The following is a 19,929-nucleotide window of genomic DNA, read 5'->3' as shown; positions in this document are numbered from 1 at the left end:
TCCAGTGCACATCCTGGTATAGGCTGTTCATTTAGAGACTTAAGTGAATTCAGACTGAATGTCTTTGGTGGTGTACGATAAAAAATGTCGTGGGTATCTGTATGGTTATCCTTGCACAAAAATATGAAGTGTATTGTTGATGATGATATGTGTAGATGGATTGTAATATTCAAATGTGTTCTCAATATAGAATCACAGGATATCCTGAGTTGGAAGGGGCCCACAAGGATCAACTTGATGAGTACTGGCTTAAAAATTCAGAGGACTTGTAAACTGTAAATAAACTGGTAGTTTAGGAAAGTAATTTCCTTCCCTTGAAAGTAAAGGTCTTGTGGGGAAGCTAATGGACCAACCATGATTCCTAAAGATGTGTATCAAATACTTAAACTTAGGTTCCACTGAACTAATGAAATGCTGAGGGCTAAATTGATGAAACAGCAGACTCAACTTAAAAGAACCTTCTAATTGGATTAAATCTTAGCTTTTGTACAGTTTAACTTGAATTTGGAAGGATTCAAAAGTAATACAAATTTTAGGTCTTAAAGATGTTGTATCAACTTCTGTTATGAACAAATTCTATTCTTGGAGGGGAAGAAATGAAAAAATCTTTCTGTAGAACAACTCCAAAGATCAGCTTTTCCTTTCTTTTCCATATGAAACCATTCTGTTTCAAAGGTGTCCAGTTCCTTAACATCAGGACTTTAATACTCTGTTGCTAAATTGTTGCCTGCAGTAGTGTGAAAGCATTAACAAAGATGTGTATATAAGACATTATAATGTGATTCAGCAACGCTTGAAGCCTAGAATGCAGTAAGTTCTCTTCAGCAATGAAACTTGATTTTTTTTTTTTGAGAAAATAGAGGGACTGATGTCCTCTATATAAACTACTAAATTAATTAAATTGTTTCTATAGCTTCTTGAGTGTACAAAAAGAAATCTAAATATATTTTACCCCTTCATGCAGTTAGGGCAGCTTTTCTTTTGTGTACAATCTGGGAATTACTGAACTGATGTTTTATTATACAGGATATTTCATACTATTTGTTCTTGGACAAATTATAGTTTAAATACTGCCACAGCTGTCTTCATATCTTTTAGTAATAACTTCCCCTAAGCCAGTTGTGTTATGAGCAACCATAAATATTAAGTGCAGAACGCTACTTCTAGGAATCTTTCAACGCACTGTACATATGCTGACAAAGTGGGTTCTGCATACCCATCAAAAATATTTATTTCCAATCTAATTGGTGAAGTTGGAAGAAAAACCATGGGTCTTGACCTGTGCTGAGTATATTGTGGACATGAATATTTTTGCATATAATAATCAGAGTCTTGGCCTTGTTTTCTGTTTTCTTTCTTTCTCTCTCTCTTTTTTTTTTTTTTTTTTTTTAAACAGCCTGTTAGCAAAGGCAAAAACAAGGGAATGGCAAATTATCAGGTTTAAAATGATAATTAACCTTATCATCACTGTATTTTCTAGGGAAATTATATTAGGCTGCATTCATGAATGTAACATTAGTCTTTTTTATGTGCAATCAGCTGCTCCTGGAAAGTGCAGTTGAACAAAATTTAGCCTTAAATACATACATATATATTTGTTGTGTTAAGAGGGGACCTTATTGCAGTTGTCAGCTGTGTTGTTGATTAGTTGCAGCGAAATGGAGTCAAACTCATCTCTCATCATGTTTCTGTGCACCTCTGAGAAAATGGCTACAGTTTTAACAAGGAAAATCTGACCAGATATAAGACAAATATTGCACAATTATAATGGCTAAGTCATTCTCCAGAGAGACTGTGAAATCTCTCTCCTTGGAGACAATCAAAACTTGATGAGCCTCAACCTCAGCAACCTGACCTACCTTTGAAGTTGAGTCTGTTTGGGCCAGGTGGTTGAAGTGGATGACTCCCAGAGGTTGCTTTGAACCTGAATTATTCCGTTTCTCTACATCAAATGGAATTTCAGCAATTGAACTTTTAAGATATGAGACAATTACTAAACCCTTCAAAGTTAGAAGTCAGCAGTACCAGTTAGTGTTTAGATTATTCATTATGTTGGTTTTAATTGGTTTTATAATGCAGAAGTGCAGTTTCTAAAAACCTCTTCTGTAGCTGTGGCTGTGATATTTGTCTTACAGTAGCAACTAGAAGACCCAGTCATGCATAGGAAGCCCATTGTGTTAATAGGTGAAGGCACAGAAAACGGTAAGATTTCATTTGGTTTGATAACTAGACTGTAAATTTAATAAAGAAACAATGAGCAGATTCAGGCAGATGCATATAATGAAACAATCAGTGTGGTGGGTGGCAATCTGCATGCAGACAGCTAAATGTTGGGTCATGTTTAACATACTATAGTAAAGGAAACTCCTCTGCAAATGTGTGTGGAGAGCAGTTCCCAAGTGAGAAGAGGAGCCTGGAAAAGTACACAAGTAATTGTTTGCTCACTTGTTAAATTTTCAATTAAGTCTGACTGGATTCATTCGTAAGAGGCAGGGTCAACATTTTGACTGTAAATCGGGGAGAAATATGTCAGGAATAAAATATAAAAGACACCTAAAATGAAGGCAAACAATTTAATATGATAGAAAAATGAAAGCAGTTCAGCTGCAAAGAGGGGTTACTTGAAAAATTTAGCATCGTGGCTGTAATTTAATGACTTGATGCAGGAAGAATCTACAAGAATCTTTTTCACTTATCTCATAAATAGAACTTGAATTGATTTGAACTTGACCTATCTCCTCTGCCAATATGCAGCAGAATAGATATAGTCTGCTACATTTTAGCCATTCCACTTATATTCTCCCTGGTACTGTAGATATCTTCTTTTATAGCTACCTTTATAAAATGTAAAATCATAGCATATGAAAGCTCTTTTTAAAATTTTTCTATATCCATAATATGGATTAGATGGGGAAAAATATTGATATTCAAAAATATTCAATATTCAAAAATATTGAATAGTAAGTTGATTTCCCCAAGCCTGTCTAAAAACAAACAAATAACAAACCCAGGAGATGGTTAAGGTTTCCAGTGAACACCTTTCTCATATACCTTCAAATACAGATCACTAAAAAAGAGGTACCTATTGAACATACTCCTCGTGTTACGTGTTGTTTCATATGTCTGCTTTAAGGGATGAATTAGTGGCATTCTTAGAACAATAACTTTGATGTTCCAATAACTAGGGCAACTATAATGAGAGAAGTGTGGTCTTGCCATATAAAAGGAAGTATATTGTCAAGCAAGCAAAAGATAATAGCATCCTGTACACCCAGAAGGCCTGCTATGATGTTTGTGTCTGCGTAAGATCCCCTTTGCCCTCAGAACAGTCTATTTTTAAACTAGTGCTGAGTTTGACCTTAGGAAGGAGATACTGTTGGAAGATATTGAAATGCGTGATCATGCACAGTGTGTTCTTCAGTCCTATAGGACACCGATAGTAGTAATTTTTCTACAGCAGATTTGTATTAGTTTGCAATTTCCTGGAGTTCAAAGGCTTATCTGTTTAACATTAAAAGGGAAACCTTAATTACAAATTATATTCCATATCCTTAATCAAATAATAGCTTAGCTGACTGCATGAGGCAGACTCAGTTTCATTGTTCTGGACGGTTTAGGAAGGGATGGTTTCAGATCCCTGATTAATATAGGTAGAGTGTCCATAGAATGTGAATTGCTGATGTGGTTGAAACTACATTTTCTTTGCTGTAAGCTGTGATTTCTCTCTAAGTGCAGTGAAAACCGGATTGTTCTAGGTCGGTATGACCATTGCTTCACAGGAACAGCATACATACATTTAGGAGTTGAAGGGGAATATTGGTGTGTATTTACTGAAACATATTTAAAATACCTTGCAAAGCCAGAATTTGTAGGAACAATAATCTTTCATGGGCCTCTTGTGGCCTTCTAAGATAATGCTTGACCTTTACGTTTTCCCATGATATCTGGACTGTAATTTTGAGCACTAGCTAGATTTTTAAATAAGTTGACTTAATGTTTGTCACCCTTACCGCATGAAGCCTTATGCTTGCGCGTTGTGAGACACTGCTTCTTGTGCATCAGCAGGACTCTGGTGCTAACTGCAGCTTAACTGAGGAAGAGGGCACTGCATTCCATATGTTTTAAAACTGATGATGAGAAGGTATGGTGTTAGGAGGAGTCTTTACTGGGAGAAATCTTTGAAAATTATAAGTAACATTAAATTAAACCTGATTTAGCAAAACAAATGACCTCTGAATGTCCAAGCATGAATTTAGCAGAAAAAACCACATCTATCAATATCTGAAACTCTGTCTTCATGCTTCTTATTTCTGATAATTAAAACAGCTAAGCACTTTCATACAGAATCTTTACTCCTCTTTGTCTTTCTTTTCATGCTTCCTTTTTGAGACATTGTCTCAGTGGTCATCTTTGTGAGAATTTTGAGTAACTGGTCTTCCAGATTTAATCTTCTGCATGGTTGTCATTTTCTAATCCCATGATTAGAAATTGACAACCGATGTTGAAGAGTTTGCATAAAGTAAGTTGAGGTTTATGTAAGTACTTAGTGCGGTAGTTGGTGCTGTGTTGTGTTGCCTGGATGACTGTGGTCTGCTCTAAGTTGCCTACTTTTCTGAAGTCTGCGCTTATTGTTCCAGCTGTCTCATTCCAAATACGTTTTCCAATTTTCTCCTTTATAACACTTAGCATTTTTATTTGTTTTTATGCATGTTTTAATCAGCTTTTATGTGTACTTATTGATCAGGTATAACATAGCATCTCTCACTAGTCCATATGTGAATGAGTTGATATATTTGAAAACACTTAGATCTCTTAAAGACTCCTTTAACAGTTGTATTTAGGATTTCTGTGATGTTATAACTATATGCAAGGCAACTCAGCAGGGTATTTCAGTTCACAGGATTTGCTAATGCAGCAGCAGTTAACCACCAAGGGAAATTTAAATTTCAAGGGACACTTCATGTCCTGATTTGTAAAAGCTCTCCTGTGCTGTTCCAGAAATTTCTGCTAGCACCTATGTTTAGCTGTACCGTGAGGCTTGTTTCAGCTGCTGTATACTGTTTCCTAAAGCTCATGAAGTATTATATTGCAGCAACAAGTATGTTCTCTAGGTGGTAGTGTCAGGGCTAGCAAACGTGTCAGCCCCTGGTGTTCAGACATGTGCAGAGCATTTAGTCTTATTAGCACAAAGCATTACTCCAGGCTAGAAATAATCCATTTTGGTATCTAATCTACCAGTTATACTCTTACTTTATGATATGTTAACAGTAATGTCACTGATACTGGAATGGGCTCAGAAAAGGTACTAATATTTTTCTCTCTCTCTCATATTTGCAGTCGACAAAGTGAACAAATAAACCAGATCAATACTGTTCTTTTCATAAGGTTCATGTCATGAGATTTCATTAAAAAAAAAAAAAACAACACACACACACACGAACCTTGAACACAATGACAATTTTATGATTCCTATATTTATAAATTCCTGATAGTTCTCCCATGTGCTTTCTAAGAATAAGGTGAGTTTGGAAATTGCTGTGTAAGTTTAATCCAAGAACAAAGATCAACAAATGTATGAATAACTGATATTCAGTGACCTTTAACTTTGGAAGTAAATGAGGAATTTGTGAACTGTAACAGCAAAAATATTAATGGGTGTTAATTAGTGAGATTTGCTTAAAAAATAAAAGTATTAGTCATACTCTTGCTGACAAATAAGAGGCTTGCATACTGATTTAATAATGCACATTATATGTATGTAATAGTTGTAGTCTATTTTCATATTGTGTAATCTATTTGTGAAATATTCATTATGGGCAAACAGAGGTCATACTTTGGAACAGCTGGCATTCAGTAGCAGGATGAATGAAAGACATCGCTCACGTCCACAATGGAAGTTAGTAAAAGTGTATATTGTTTTTGAAAGTTGGTAATTTTCTCTTTTCCTTGTGTGACTTGAAACAGAACTGATGTTTGGTGCTGTTGAGAATCCAGACTGTGAAAGGATTTGGAATCCCTGTTGTCATAATTCCTTGAGTGTATGAAGCTCATGTTGCCTGGGAGAAGAGGGACTGTAATCCCCTCCTTGCTCTTCCAATTTACAGCCCAGAAGATTACTCCTCAACTTTTTATCCTTAGGGTCAAAATTTACTATATTTTAAAGCAGTTCAGAAAATCAAACTTCCAGTAAAACGGAATATGTTAAATTCATTTATTTTACAGTTTATAAAAAATTTGAAACATAAGATGGGTATTTACACTTTTTGTTCTATATTTGATATACAATTTTTAGATCCTAGAATGACAGTGTTTTATTAGAAAATAACATCCCTGGTTTTCTGTTGTATTGAAGGTGCATGCAGCCCTAAAGGGCTTCCACCCAGAATGGCAAACTGCTGGTCAGATATGGAATTACTCGGTTTCTTAGTAAGGAGCAGGAAATATATATGAGGGATGTTTCAATTTAGGGTCCATTTAAAACAAAATTAATTCTGACATGCATTTACAGGCAAATGAGATTTCTATTTAAAGCTTTCTGTCTATCTTAGGATTGTTATATTCAGGAGGATACTAATAAGCTGAAGCAAACTTGCAGCACAGCAACAAACGTGATTATGAGATCATATAGAAGGGTGCTCTAGAAGCATATATTTAAGGTTTTGACTGTAGGTCATGGTTTCTGATGATCGGATTGTGTCTGAGTCTAAGGTCCTGCCCAAGCCACAGTTGTTGTGCTATGGGACGATTTTCAACTCTCCACTCCATTTGAGCGGATAAACCTTGGGATGTCAGTCACACTACTTTCAACCTGTCCTAATAACAAATCCAGAAACCTGAGAGAGAAAACAAGGAAGATGGGAACAGACCTGTGGTGGAGAACAAAGGTACATGATTGACACCCTGTGAGATGCTTCTGTTTCTGTTGTTCCCAGTGGAATTTTGATGGAGAAGCTCTACTGAATCGAGATTCTAGAGAAGGAATTGTGACATCTTCATTTTGCTTCTGATCTTCTTTATTTTTTTATTTTATTTTTTTGTCTATGCAGACCTCCTTAAATAAATAAGTTACATTGATACTTTAATTCAGTGCTTGCAACAGACTAGTTAATCTGTTAGTTTGGCTCATAAACAAATCTGTCTCTTTTCTTTGTGGCATATTTTTACTTTTTTTTTTATTTTTTCATTTTATAAATCTCTAATTAAGCATTAAGGATGAAGCCTCTAGGCTATTATTTTATTCTTCTTTATATTTTGTCATGCCTAAGGATGCTGCTTTTGGACAAGAGTTTCATTGTTCAAGAAGCTCCACACAGATTTGTTTGTTGCCTCAAGGACAGGGGTTCTGCATTAGACTTCCTTCAATCATCTTTATTGTTTTCATAGATACTGTAAATCAAGACTCACCAGAATTTCTCTGTAGTCAATGGAGAAAAATGAGTACTTCCAAAAATTAGGTTTTATTAATTATCCTTAGACATTTTACATTAAATAATGGGCCAAATAAATGTAATGGATTTTAATTTAGAGTAAAAACATTGTTCTATATGGATTTTCCACTGCTGTTCCTAAGCTAGATGCCCTAATAGTATTGAAATTACTTGATTTTTTTTTTTTTTTTTCCACCAAACAATTGTATGGAACACTGTATAGAACTTGGAGCCTCTTTTTGAGCTTATAATTGTAGTTGAGTACACCAACAAGGGTCTTAAATATTGCAGTAAATTTTAATCCTATGAGTTACACTTGCTGCTAATTAACTGGTATTGGGGGTCTTCCTTATTTTTCTTGTATTTGCATCAATATTTTTTTTCTTCCATTCTCACTGGCAGTTAAACCACGCAGAAGGGAAAAAAAGTCATAATTTAATGGATGACCCCTTGGATCACAGATGCTGACAAAATGAAGCCTGAAAATTTTAAATTGGCTGGCTGCTGTTATCCTAGCAGAGCCCATTAAAGTCACACAAGAGAGCATAACTTATTATGTAGCTAAACTGTGACTTTTTCATGGTTTCTTTGTAAACATGACAAAATTTATGGATGGCATTAGTGATACTAAGTTGACAGAATTAAAACCACTGTTTATTGATACAGTTCAGTAACTTGATTTAATTAGATTCTCACCGCATTGATCTAAGAGGATTTTCAAGCAGTGTTTTATGACAACGGTTTAAAGGAGAATGCTGAAGTTGTCACAGGGATGATGAATTAAAATAAATATTTTCATTTAAATATATATATACTTAGTGTTTAGGCTTTTGAACTTTTCCACAGATATTTGGCCACAGGGCAGGCACAAACTCCATCCTTAAATAATAGTGTACTGCATTAACACTGGGTGTGTTAGTATGGCAGAGATTCAGCTCTACTTAAATAGACACATTAGCAGTTGCATGTCAAAATTCAGGCTCCATTGATGGGATTGACTGTAATGGGAACTTCAGACCCTTAGTTCCTTTATTGATACCCACATTTAATGTGCTTTATGGAACCAATTACAGAAGTGAGTGGGGTTATTAGGATAATCAATTAACTCTGAATCTGTTGGAGCAGATAATACCTTTTAATTTCTTGGTGTTTCTTTCCTATGCCTGTCTTTCCTTTAGGCTACCTGTCTCTGTTAATAAGCAACCTGGTTGTAAAACCGCTAAGCATTGTTTTATACCTTTTTCTATTTCATAAGCTTTATTGAAAATAACAGGCAATGCTGGTCTCTGGTCTTCTAAGCAAAAGCTTTTAGACATGAAAGCATAAGAAATGATAAATTGAAGGTTAATTGAGGCAAGACACATGAAAAACCTTCATGAAATTACTGATATGTATTTATGAAGATTTATAGAGACGCCTCATGGATTTGCATAAGGCTTTTGTTCCATTAAATATAGTAAAGGGTTGTAAGGGGTTGGTGTTGTATTCAGCTTAAAGCTACTTGACAGAGATTTTGCTGCTGTGCATTAAAGTTAGTGTAAACAGTAATGGTTTATGGAGAGCAGCAAGGTGTATTGAAGAAAATGGTAGTCTTTAAACTTAAGTAAATCTGGTTTTGTACTGCTTGTCATACAGCTTGCTCCTTCTTCACAGTTAGTGGTGTAGCCTTAGAAATACACAAGCTTTCAAGTATTTTCACTACTCTTACTGCTGAATGGATGTCATCACAATAATGAATACTGTTGTATAATAGGAATAAAGATTTTGTTTTCCTAAATATACCAAACTGACCAACACTAACATACTCGCTTGGTTGCTTTCTAGTTCAGTTATAAAAATAGCCCAGCAGAGCTTCTTTCTATTAAAGGATTATTCTAGGGAACATTTGCTTTACCAAGAATAAAATATATTTTGTGTTACTATATTTGACAGAACAGACGATGTGCAGTATTCTTATCCTGTATTTACAATGAAGTGATGCTCTTTCTATGTTACTAGAATTCGGATATTATTTTTTTAGAATGGTCTCAAAAACCCTTCCTTAAGGAATTTCATGGTACATTTAAAAATATATTTTCTTTTTATAGTGTTCTTCATACTAAAATAAATACAGAATCTCTAAGGCATGATGGAAGATATATGGGAAGAGTTTCTACTCTAAAGAAAAGCAGTGCAGTTTGAACAGATTATACAGTAAAAGAGGACTAATCTAAGAAAACGCAGCTATAATATTGCTGAATCTTTTCACTTTGAGGCATTCTGCAGAATGCTGATGTAGCCAATAAAAGGGCACATTCATCAAAATGTGTAATTTAATTTTAAAAATAAAACACTTCAGTTTAAGCATACAGTACTCAGATTTCACATGAAGGTGAAGAAACCCCTTAGGCCATTTAAAATTTATGAGGAGTCTTGTGATTTCATTCATTATGTTGACAATATGCACAGCTTCTTTCGAAAATGGATTGGACCAAAAAAGGTGAACAGACGTGGTCGTAATAGCTCTTCCCATAGTGTGTGCTGAATTATGAGAGTTACTTCTGATTATACGTTACCCAGGAGGACTGTTTAATGTGCTTGGTTATATAGATCTGCAAATTTTTAGCTGTGGGCTGGTATCCATATTGAGCCATAAATTTACGGTTGATGTATTGCTTTCTAGGCAGACAACTCATACTTTGATAGAATTAAAGGCAAGAATTGATTTCCTGCTAAATAAGACACATTTCAGTTTAAAGTCTAATAAATGGAAACTGGAATCTCTTTATGCAAACGGATATATTGTAAATGTTGATATACAAAATGTGTTTTTTTTAGTTACAGATTTGCATATAGATATGGAAAGATACCTTTCTGAATGGGAAAAAAAAAGTATCTTTAATCCTTTCTGCTAGTTGGAGTTCAGTTGTCAGGAATGTCTACAATATTTTTGACTGCCTTGGCTATATCTCTGTTCTGGTAATATAACGTACTATCAAGGTATACTTTGGTGGTTTTAGCTTGTGTTAAGTACTAAAGTGAATATTGCATGAGTTAGCAGACTCCTGTGCTCATTAGTATCATAAAAGATTAAAAAACAAACAAACAAAAAAACACAACACACCTTTATGGAAAAGCAAATCAAGCAGTGGTTGTTTATCAGCTATGTGCCACAAAAGGTCTTTATGAAATTTGGAAGGAGGCTGGTTCACTAAGACTCAGAGCAACATCTTCTACAAACTAAAGCAGTTTCTCCTAATCAGCAGGTAAGCAGCCAAGCAAGTCTGCTTAATTTCACTGCGAAAACCAGCTGCTGTTGTAGCATTTTCATGATACTTGTACAACAAGTAAAGGAGGAAAGAAGCAATCTGTGCTGACAGAATAAGGAAAACTTCGCAGTGTGTTTTCAACTTAATTTATATTTGGAGTTACAACCTGGTTCAGAATTTTAAAATGTACTCTCTCCCCTTTGCCTCTCTCTCTCTTTTCTCTCTTTTCCCCATGCATTCTTATTTTTTTCCTCTCTTCTTTCTATGTGTTGCTTCTGCACTGAAGAATGTGCTGTGTAAAGTTTAATGAACTAGGATAATTCCTCATCTAAGAGAGTTTTATCCTGGAGGATTTCAGGTCCTGTTTTTTCCTTTAGAACCATTTACTATAAACTTTTTTCAGTTGACATGTGAAGTAATGTGTATCCTTTTCGTCTATAAAGGAAATATTTTTTCTGTAAATATTATTTTTCAAGTGTAGTCTCATTTAGCATCAAAGCTGTGTTGCTGTCTGGAAGGAACACCATCTAGTTTTTGTTGTACATGTGAAATTTTCATTTAATTGCTCTGCTACTATGTACGTATGTAACTGAAATTGTGTAGCAATTAGCAATTTCTAAAACAAAGGAAGCTGTTGACAACTTATAATGATGTAGCTTCTGGATTAAAGCTGTGTGCCCAACAGTCTCCTCCTTGGTAGCTTTCAGAATTATTCAGCATACCTGTGGTTGCAGAACTCAACTAAAGGATGAGGATTTTGTTGTTGTTGAGGATGTTCTAGGATGTTGTTGGAAATACATGTACATATCTTTGTATATATATCATGAATTTTCTGAAGTAGTAACTCCTGAAGAAATAACCTTTTTTTCTTCTGAAAAATGGTGCTTTTTTACATTTTACTGTAGAAATTGTAGTGTTTTACAGAAATTGGGAAGATGAGGTACGTGCCCCAGGAAACTCATCAAATTCACCAAAGAATTCAGTTTGGGTGATAGAAGCATATGTTGCATACTTCAGGTATTCAGGTAACACAAACCTGAAACCTGGGTCCATGCACATACTCTTCTGGTCCTATCCATACTTTCCTGCCTTTCCTGTGCATTTTTCTTGCCACACCATCTGTGTTGCTATGTATGATGGATCTGTTAGCTCAGGTTCACGAACCAGTGGTTGACAGGAGTATTTATAAGGCAGGACAGACATTATTATGCTGTTGCTCAAATATACTTCTAAGCAACAGTCAAAAGAACCGTACTTGTGAATGTGGTCCCATTAGCTCTTTGATCATGTGACACTGATGTGACACACAAAGATGATGACAATGAAATGAAATGTGACACTTTGACTCAGATGTGTGGTATTATTCTGTGACCCAGGATTTAGGATGTCCCCAAGAATTTGAGCATTGAGAAGGAAGGAAGATTCAGCTTTCATCCTTCTGCTCGGATGACTACGTAGGAAGGTTTTTTATACCTGGAAGGGACATATTTCATATTGGGAAACAATTGCAGGTGTAGAAGTTCCTAGTACCAAATGTCATATACAGTAACTTCACACATGCACAATCCTTCATTTCTGTAGGGAAAAAATACTGATGATGATCAACAAATCGAATTAAAAATAGAGAAACAAAACAGAACCGAAGAATTAACTCTGTTGGAAGAGGGCATCCTGGTTACCAAAAAGTAAGGTGATGCTACTGTTTTCCTACTTTTAGGCAAACTACCTTTCAAAACTGTCAAGGAGTTCCTAAATTTTAGTTCTTTCTCAGCTCTCCATTTCCTAAAGTGAGGTCGTGTCAAGACAACCAAGCCTAGGTTCAATGAGATGGCCAGTGGAAGAACAGGTTGCAGTTTTTAGTCTTACTTGCATGCTATAAGTACTGAGATACTACGCTACTCTCCAGGAAAAAAAAAAAAAAAAAGATGGAGTTTTTCTGGAGGTTCTCATACCCTTTAACTCATATTGATGCATTTCATCCCAATTTATCCTTCTCTTCTAGAGGTGGAAGTGGTAGAAAGTATCACACTATTTTTTTTGGAAAAGTGTTTTAAAATAAAGGGTTGATACAAACTTGACGTATTAGACATTAGGAAGGAATTTTTCAATTGGAGAGTGGTGAGGCACTGGCACAGGCTGCCCAGAGAAGCTGTGGGTGCCCCATCCCTGGAGGTGTTCAAGGCCACGCTGGATGGGGTTTGGGCAACCTGGTCTGGTGGGAGGTGTCCCTGCCCATGGCAGGGGCGTACGAACGGGGTGGACTTTATGATCTCTTTCAGCTCGAACCATTCTTTGATTCTGTATCAATGCAAGTTCTTACTTTTGTATTCCTCTCTACTGGTATTAACTCACAAACATTAAAAGCTTTATTTTTATTTTTATTTTTATTTTTATTTTTATTTTTATTTTTATTTTTATTTTTATTTTTATTTTTATTTTTATTTTTATTTTTTTTTAATTACATATATTATCTCTTTGTTCATCTTGACACTGGAAAAGCAACACTTATCTAGTTCTGTTTTAGCCATCTTAATTTGGAGTCATAAGCCTTAACACTAGTTCTTTATTCTAAGCTCTAAATTTTAGCTTCTTTTATATCAATGCTTTGATATAAGTGTTGTTGTTTTTTTTTTCTAGGTATGGTTTTAAAGTGGTTTCAGAAATAACATTTATCAGAGATTGTCTGAATCCCACTCTAAATTCACAAGAGCTTTCTTTTATTTCTAAGAAGTGTCTGTTTTCAGGTTAGATCTTGCAGGCATTTCCTCTGAGCGGATTTGCGGTGTTGTTATATCTGGTGCTTTTTTGATGCACTGTACATATGTATGCTTGCTAGATGTTATTTTCTTCTGCTGCTCTGAGTTGGCAGCTCTCGGCTGCATCACCTGCAGTTGTACATTGTTTTGCAAATGCAATACATGGCCCTACATCTTATATGGTTCTTGTTTTATGCTGTTTCTGGCAGTATTTCCTTTGTGAGGGTTCTTCTAAGTTTTTACTTTGTATTCTTACATTTTTGCTTTTTGTCTGTTGCCAAACTAAGTATCTGCATATTGTTCTTTCTTCTGGGCATTTTCGTTTTGTCCTGAGTGATTTCTGCAGCCCTGCCATGTTACATACCACTCTTTTCCAAGCGTGAAATCGGATCTTTCCTTAGTTCCTTGCCCCTCGCCCTCCACCCTGCAGCTTTGGATATCCGCACTGAATTAATATCTGATCTGTTATAATGAAATCTGCCAAGTGCCTTAATTATAAGCCTGACTTATTAGTTTAAAATGAATAAAAGATTCTTCAAGTAATTCTTTCACTTTTTGAAGTTTCATCTGCAGTCTTTCAAAACTTTCTTTGGACAACTAGGTGGGTGATCTTGTCGTAAAAGGAAACTAAGTTTGTTAGATATGACCTTCCCTAGTGAACCTATGTTGGCTCTGACCAATGTCTCCATTGTCTTTTAGGTTCAATAACTTTCAGGATAATCTTCATAATGAAGGCACTGACATTGAGACTGACAGGCTTGTTGTTGCCAGTATCTTCTTTTTTCCCCTTCTTGAAAATTGGGACCATGTTAAAATAGCAAATGTTACAAAAGTCCAAGCCTACTGCCAGGGAGTCTGTGATGTAGTGAGATGCTGCACCTGACTATATCCTGGTTTAATTTTCCCTGCTAGCTGCTCAGAAAGGATCGGTTCATATTTCTGAAAATACTTATGGTAGTGTGACTGCCTATAAAACAGAAAGTGACGGTAACTCTGCTGAAACAAATGTTATGGCTGGTACAGTACTACTCTTCCTGAGTGAAATAGTCTGTATAGCCAGAACTGGACTGTTAAGTAAAGAACATATTATAAAAAAATAATAATAATAAAAAAAAGTGCTATTCTTATCTAGGAAATGAATTCTTTTGTATTTTTTCCTGACTTGCTGTATTATTATTTTTTTGGTTTAATCTCTTTGTTCTATTATAGCGGCCATTTTGCTGTACTTTTTACTGCATTTGAAGTAATGTATTCAATTTAAATATTTTAATGCTACTGTGAATGTTAATTTCTTTAAAATATTAATCAAGTGTTATATATTTGACAAAATGAAAACTGGTGTCATGCAGAGATATGGTGTGGAATGGCAAAGGCTCTTTAGTTTAAAACTATATGAATAGTAGGAAAAAAGGTGGAGGATGCTGTTAGTGTGGGGAAGCTTTGTACTTATCTCCTTGAGGAAGAAAGTGTTATATTTGCCCAGCGATAAGTATGCATAGTTAATAAATGATGCATAGGAATTAAAAATAATTCCTGTCTACCATTTAAAATATTTTTGTTACTGTTGATTCTTTTTGAAGGACATATGTTTTGAAGGACGTGTGAAGTACTTTCTGAACTGTTCGCTACCTCAGGCTCTCTGATAAAACATGAAAGTTGACAACATGTATTGTATTCTCCTTTCATGGAACTGATCACTACTTTCAGGTTGCTTCTGTAGGTACTTCATTTAACATAGATAGTCTGTTCAGATATAGTTATTATGTTTTTATAATAAAAAGCATTGGTCTTTGTCTGCATGATTCAAATGCTTAAGAGTAGCTTCATAAGCAGGGTTTCAGAGTTCAAAATCAAACCATTTTAAGCTTTTAGTAGTGGCTACTCTGCTTCTGTCTTCATAGGATTATTGTGTTTTGGTTTCATCGTAAATGTTGAGAATATTGAATATGCCAGTATTTAGATGCATTGTAATTGTATCAGTATTATTATATCAGTATGTTGTCCTTGCTTAGAAAGTATTCAGTTTTGTATATTTATAGTTAAATCTTAACTTCCTTCCACTCTAACCATGTCTTATTGATAAACAAAAGTCATGGGCATAGTGTAAAATCCTTCGTGAAACAGCAGGAATCACTTCAAAAGTCTGTTTCTAAAGACGCCTTGTACTTATTACAGCAAAAAAAAAAAGGGGGGGGGGGACAATAAGCAACCCTTTCTGCTTGGTTCATTTACATAGGGCATTCAGTGAAGTGCTGCCTCTGACATTTCAGTGGGATGTAACACCAGAAGGAGGGAGCGCTAGCAAACCCGGCTATTAAACCTTTTTAGATGGGGCCTTCTGTCCCCAAAGACCTTGTTATGGTTGCAGATTTTCTTTGTAGTGACTAAAAACGAGCTGTGCAAGTACATGTGAGACCTACCATTCTACAATTTGAAGATCTGCAAAATTTCCACAAGCTTTGAATGTCTTACCAGGTCAATAATGGAGCCAAATGGGCATATGCTGCCTGGATTTTTTTCCTCTTTCCATCCTGTTTTAAATATTAACCCTACTGCTTGCAGATCCCTTTCATATCGTCAGTTTTTCCTTCTTTTGATATCACAGTCAGTCATTCACCATAAGACACCTATTAAGCTAAGGGAAATGGTTCAAGAATATTTTTGCTTGCCTTTATAAAGCTTGGGCTCTCTAAACGAGTTCTGAACTTCCCATGTTGCCTACTGAGAAATATTGTGCATATGAAACTCGTATTATTGTAGGTCATTGAATTCATTTTTAAAATGCCAATTGACATCATTCCCTTAGGGAGTTGTAAGTTGCAGCCTCATATTATGTTCTAGCACAAATGTGGAAATTCAGTGTTTTAGAAGGGAACTCATTTGCAGTACAGAAACAACTTAACATGGATCAGGTGATGCCTTTCGAGCATTTAAATCTTAATAGATGGAAAGAGCAGGCTTTCCAGAGATCTTCACTCTCATTACATATTTAAAACTCAAGAGAAAACTGGGTTTTGTTTCCATACTTCTGGCAGCAAACTTCACAACTGCTGTTGATTCTTGTGTTTTGCATAACCCAAAATGGAAATTAGAGTAGCAATAATGGACACAACTGCTTAGTTCAGCACAGATATGGGATGCAAAATGCATGAAGAGTAATAGACAAAAATCAGCTATCGAGGGCTATTTGTGTGAATGATTTTTTGATTGGAAAGGTCTGTGGATGTTACTGGTGTTTTTTATATCTTGCTGACATATGGCATGCATTTCGCTTTTGTCAAATACTCAAAAACAGAACACTGTATATGAAAGTTGATCATTATCCAATAAAATGTGTTTTTCTCTTAATTATAACCATACCAAGGAGTGTGGCACTTAATGGGTTGTTAGTGTTTTTGATTCCTCATCTGCTGAAGTTAATAAAAATGGTAATGTTTATTCTCTACAGTTGTGCAAAGCAAGGTTGCTGTCTTTGGCCCATTCTCCGCTATAGAAACCCTCCAACATCATCTTGTCTACATGACTGTTACAACTTCTTTAGGACAAATACAGAAGTTTCCAGAATTGATATATTACTTACAGTGAAAATACTGAGTTTCTTGAAGCACAATTGTATGCATTCATATTGTCCTAATCTTTTCAATAGCCCTTTTTTTTTTCCCCCTGTAGGTAGGCTTCTTTATAGTAGGACTGTTTCTATTTAATATAATCAGTGTGGAGTGATTGTGACCCTCTGAAACTTGTCTGTGATGTTTGTTAGTCTTAACTCTTGACTTGAGAATCCACACCTTAGTTACAGGAAATAGACTAAGCAAAACAGTTAATTTATTTTTAATTAGATAGGATAAAACACTAGATAATGTGATATAGCATAAATAATTCTGGCAACAGGAATAAAGATAATATATTTGTAATATATTGGGTTTATTTTCCAATTCCCATCTCCGATTGGAATGATTATATCCTTGAATAAGCAGAATTCTTTGTGGCATTCTCCAGTGAGAGGCCATATTAATAATGCATATTTCATTTTAATTTTTCTTCTTTTTCTTCAGACTTAATTCAACGGTCTTTGTTTGATTTCGTAGCTTGTCACTGCAAATGAAGCTTTTAATGGCATGCCAAGGATACCACAAACTGTGCTAAACTTTAAACGCTGTTTTATATGTTTTTTTTGGGTTACATGGTTAAAATGGGTTAAAAGCATAACATCAGTTGAAGGAAGAAGAGGGAAGGAGGGAAATGGTTTCTTTATATTGTTCAGACTGCACAGTGAATTTACATGAGAATTTTATCAGCATTCTTGGTGATATGCCTACTATGAAAGAATTCCCCACAGATGCAAATTTTTTGAACTGGCTTCTTTATCTTTCTTCTTTTGAGATACAGACTAAAAGGATGGATCTGCCTTTTATGTCTAGAGAATGATGCCTTGAGTCTTATTTGCAATATATTTCAGACAGCCTGTCCAGCTGCTGAAAATAGAGCAATTTTGCAGACAGTTTTTACTTATACTAGGGTTGAGGTTGAGGCAAAGCAATGGGAAGAACAGCTACTTCTTTGACCATCCATTTTACTGTAGCTAATGGAAATAACTCAAACCACTCCAAATTTTGAGTATTTCTGACATATCAGCAATCTAAAAAAAGTTGGCCATTTTGTTAAGACAAGTATCTATGTCTTCACTAAACCTGAAGATCTGTGGTCGTTGCATCATGTCATGAATCATAGGATAACTCAAGTTGGAAGGGACCTTAGGAGGTCCAGCCTTTTACTTGAAGTAGGGTCAACTGTGATGTCAGACCAGCTTCCTCTTGACTTTATCCAGTTGGGTCTTGAAAACCACCAAAAGTGGTTCTGTCTGGCAGGCTGTGTGTCCTTACTGGGGGAAAAAATCTCACCTTATATTCTTCCTGAACCTTCCTTGATTCAAATTACGTAGCTTGAAGAAGATGATTCCTCTTAGATGCAAGCTTCACTTGCAGTGACTTAGGGTACGTGAGGAGGGTCCGGATGAAGGCCACAAAGATGATCAGAGGGCCGGAGCAGGCCCTGTGAAGAAAGGCTGAGAGCTGGGGATGTTCAGCTGAGAGAAGTGTAGGCTCTGAGGAGACCTTATAGAGAGAGGCCTTTCAGTTCTTAAATGGGAACTACAAGAAAGACATGGAAAGATTCTTTATCAGGGAGCGTAGTGATAGGACATGGGGTACTAATTTTAAACCAAAAAGGGGTAGTTTAAATTTGCTATTGGGAGGAAATTCTTTACTGTGAGGGTGGTGAGGCACAGGTTGCCTGGGGGAGCTGTGGATGCCCTGGAGGTGTTCAAGGCCAGGCTGGATGGAGCTTTGAGCAACCTGGTCTAGTAGGTGGCATCCCTGCCCACAGCAGGGGGCTGGAACTGGGTGGTCTTTGAGGTTTCTTCCAACCGAAACCATTCAATGATTACATTAAGGTTCGCATTTATATGAGTGTGTGAAGGTGTGGTTGTTTTGTTTTGTTTTGTTTTGTTTTGTTTGTTTGTTTGTTTGTTTGTTTTTTTCCTTCAGACAGAGCTGCTGTGGAAGGTAGCACAATTTCTTGGCTTGATTGGTTCTGTCCCCTTTGGAGATAATGCTGAGGACTACATTAGGAGAAGGCATAGAATTCATTTTCTATAATCTTGTGAAATTTGCAGGTTGACAATTTAAGATGTAAGCACGATCAGCAAAACCTAGCAAGAAAATCTCATTCTACTTGGTGTAGACTGTAGATTTTATATGTTACCTCCTGTATGATTAAAAAAAATAAAATCATTTATTTGCCAATGTGACTGAAAAAAGACTGCTACTTTAAGGCAGCAATGTGTCAGGTAGCTCTTACACTATTGCATAGCACCCTGAGTTCTCAAGATAGGCAGTTGCTGAGAGTCTGGGGAGTGATAGCAATAAGTATTGGAAAATAGGGTGATAGTGTGCATATTTTTACTTACAGAGTTCATAGTTTTGTGGGGGTCATATCTTTGGTTTAATACCGAGGTGACACATTTTAAACCATCAGCTGTGACTTGCTTCAAAATGTGCATATAGTTTTCACTTGCTGTCATTCATTTTGAAAGCTGTTGACAGATAACATTGATTCTAATAGTATCTGGTCTAATTCCTGAAGTGTGTTGTGACCAAGTGGTTCCATCTGTACAAAGTTTTTGGCCTTTTTAACAAATGCTATACCTGGCAAATTGGATTCAGAGTTAGTGTATGAGCTCTAACACTTTTTCAGTGCTTGGTTGTTTTCAGTCTTAATGGCATTTTCCTGAAAGCCTAGTTTACCATACTGCAAAATACACCTTTATCCCTTTTCTTCAAAATTATGTTGTTTATTCACAAGAGTGACTTTCTTTCTGTATTAATAATGCATGAAATATCTTGAAATCTGAGGTCTCTGCCCGTCTATAAAATAGAAATTAATCAAGGCGATAATATTTCCATTTCAAGATGATAAAGATAGTTGCAGGTCTGATCT

The 19,929-nt window shown here is 35.7% G+C and overlaps 1 protein-coding gene across 6 annotated transcripts in view; it reads left to right on the top strand.

Moving 5' to 3' along the window:
• The window catches only part of IMMP2L (inner mitochondrial membrane peptidase subunit 2), a 457,221-nt gene that overhangs the window by 24,488 nt on the left and 412,804 nt on the right, over positions 1–19,929 (top strand). Inside the window, exon 4 of one of the 6 annotated variants that reach the window (XM_084534689.1) lies at positions 14,131–14,558. The exons of the other annotated variants lie outside the window; for them this stretch is intronic. Within the exon in view, the coding sequence (XP_084390815.1) occupies positions 14,131–14,314 (184 nt within the window). The 3' untranslated portion in view covers positions 14,315–14,558. Of the gene's footprint in view, positions 1–14,130; positions 14,559–19,929 lie in introns of those variants that run through there. 6 annotated transcript variants of the gene reach the window in all.

Source organism: Aythya ferina (assembly GCF_964211825.1).
Source record: "Aythya ferina genome assembly, chromosome: 1".
Taxonomy (NCBI): Eukaryota; Metazoa; Chordata; class Aves; order Anseriformes; family Anatidae; genus Aythya; species Aythya ferina.
This window is presented reverse-complemented; position numbering and strand designations above follow the sequence as displayed.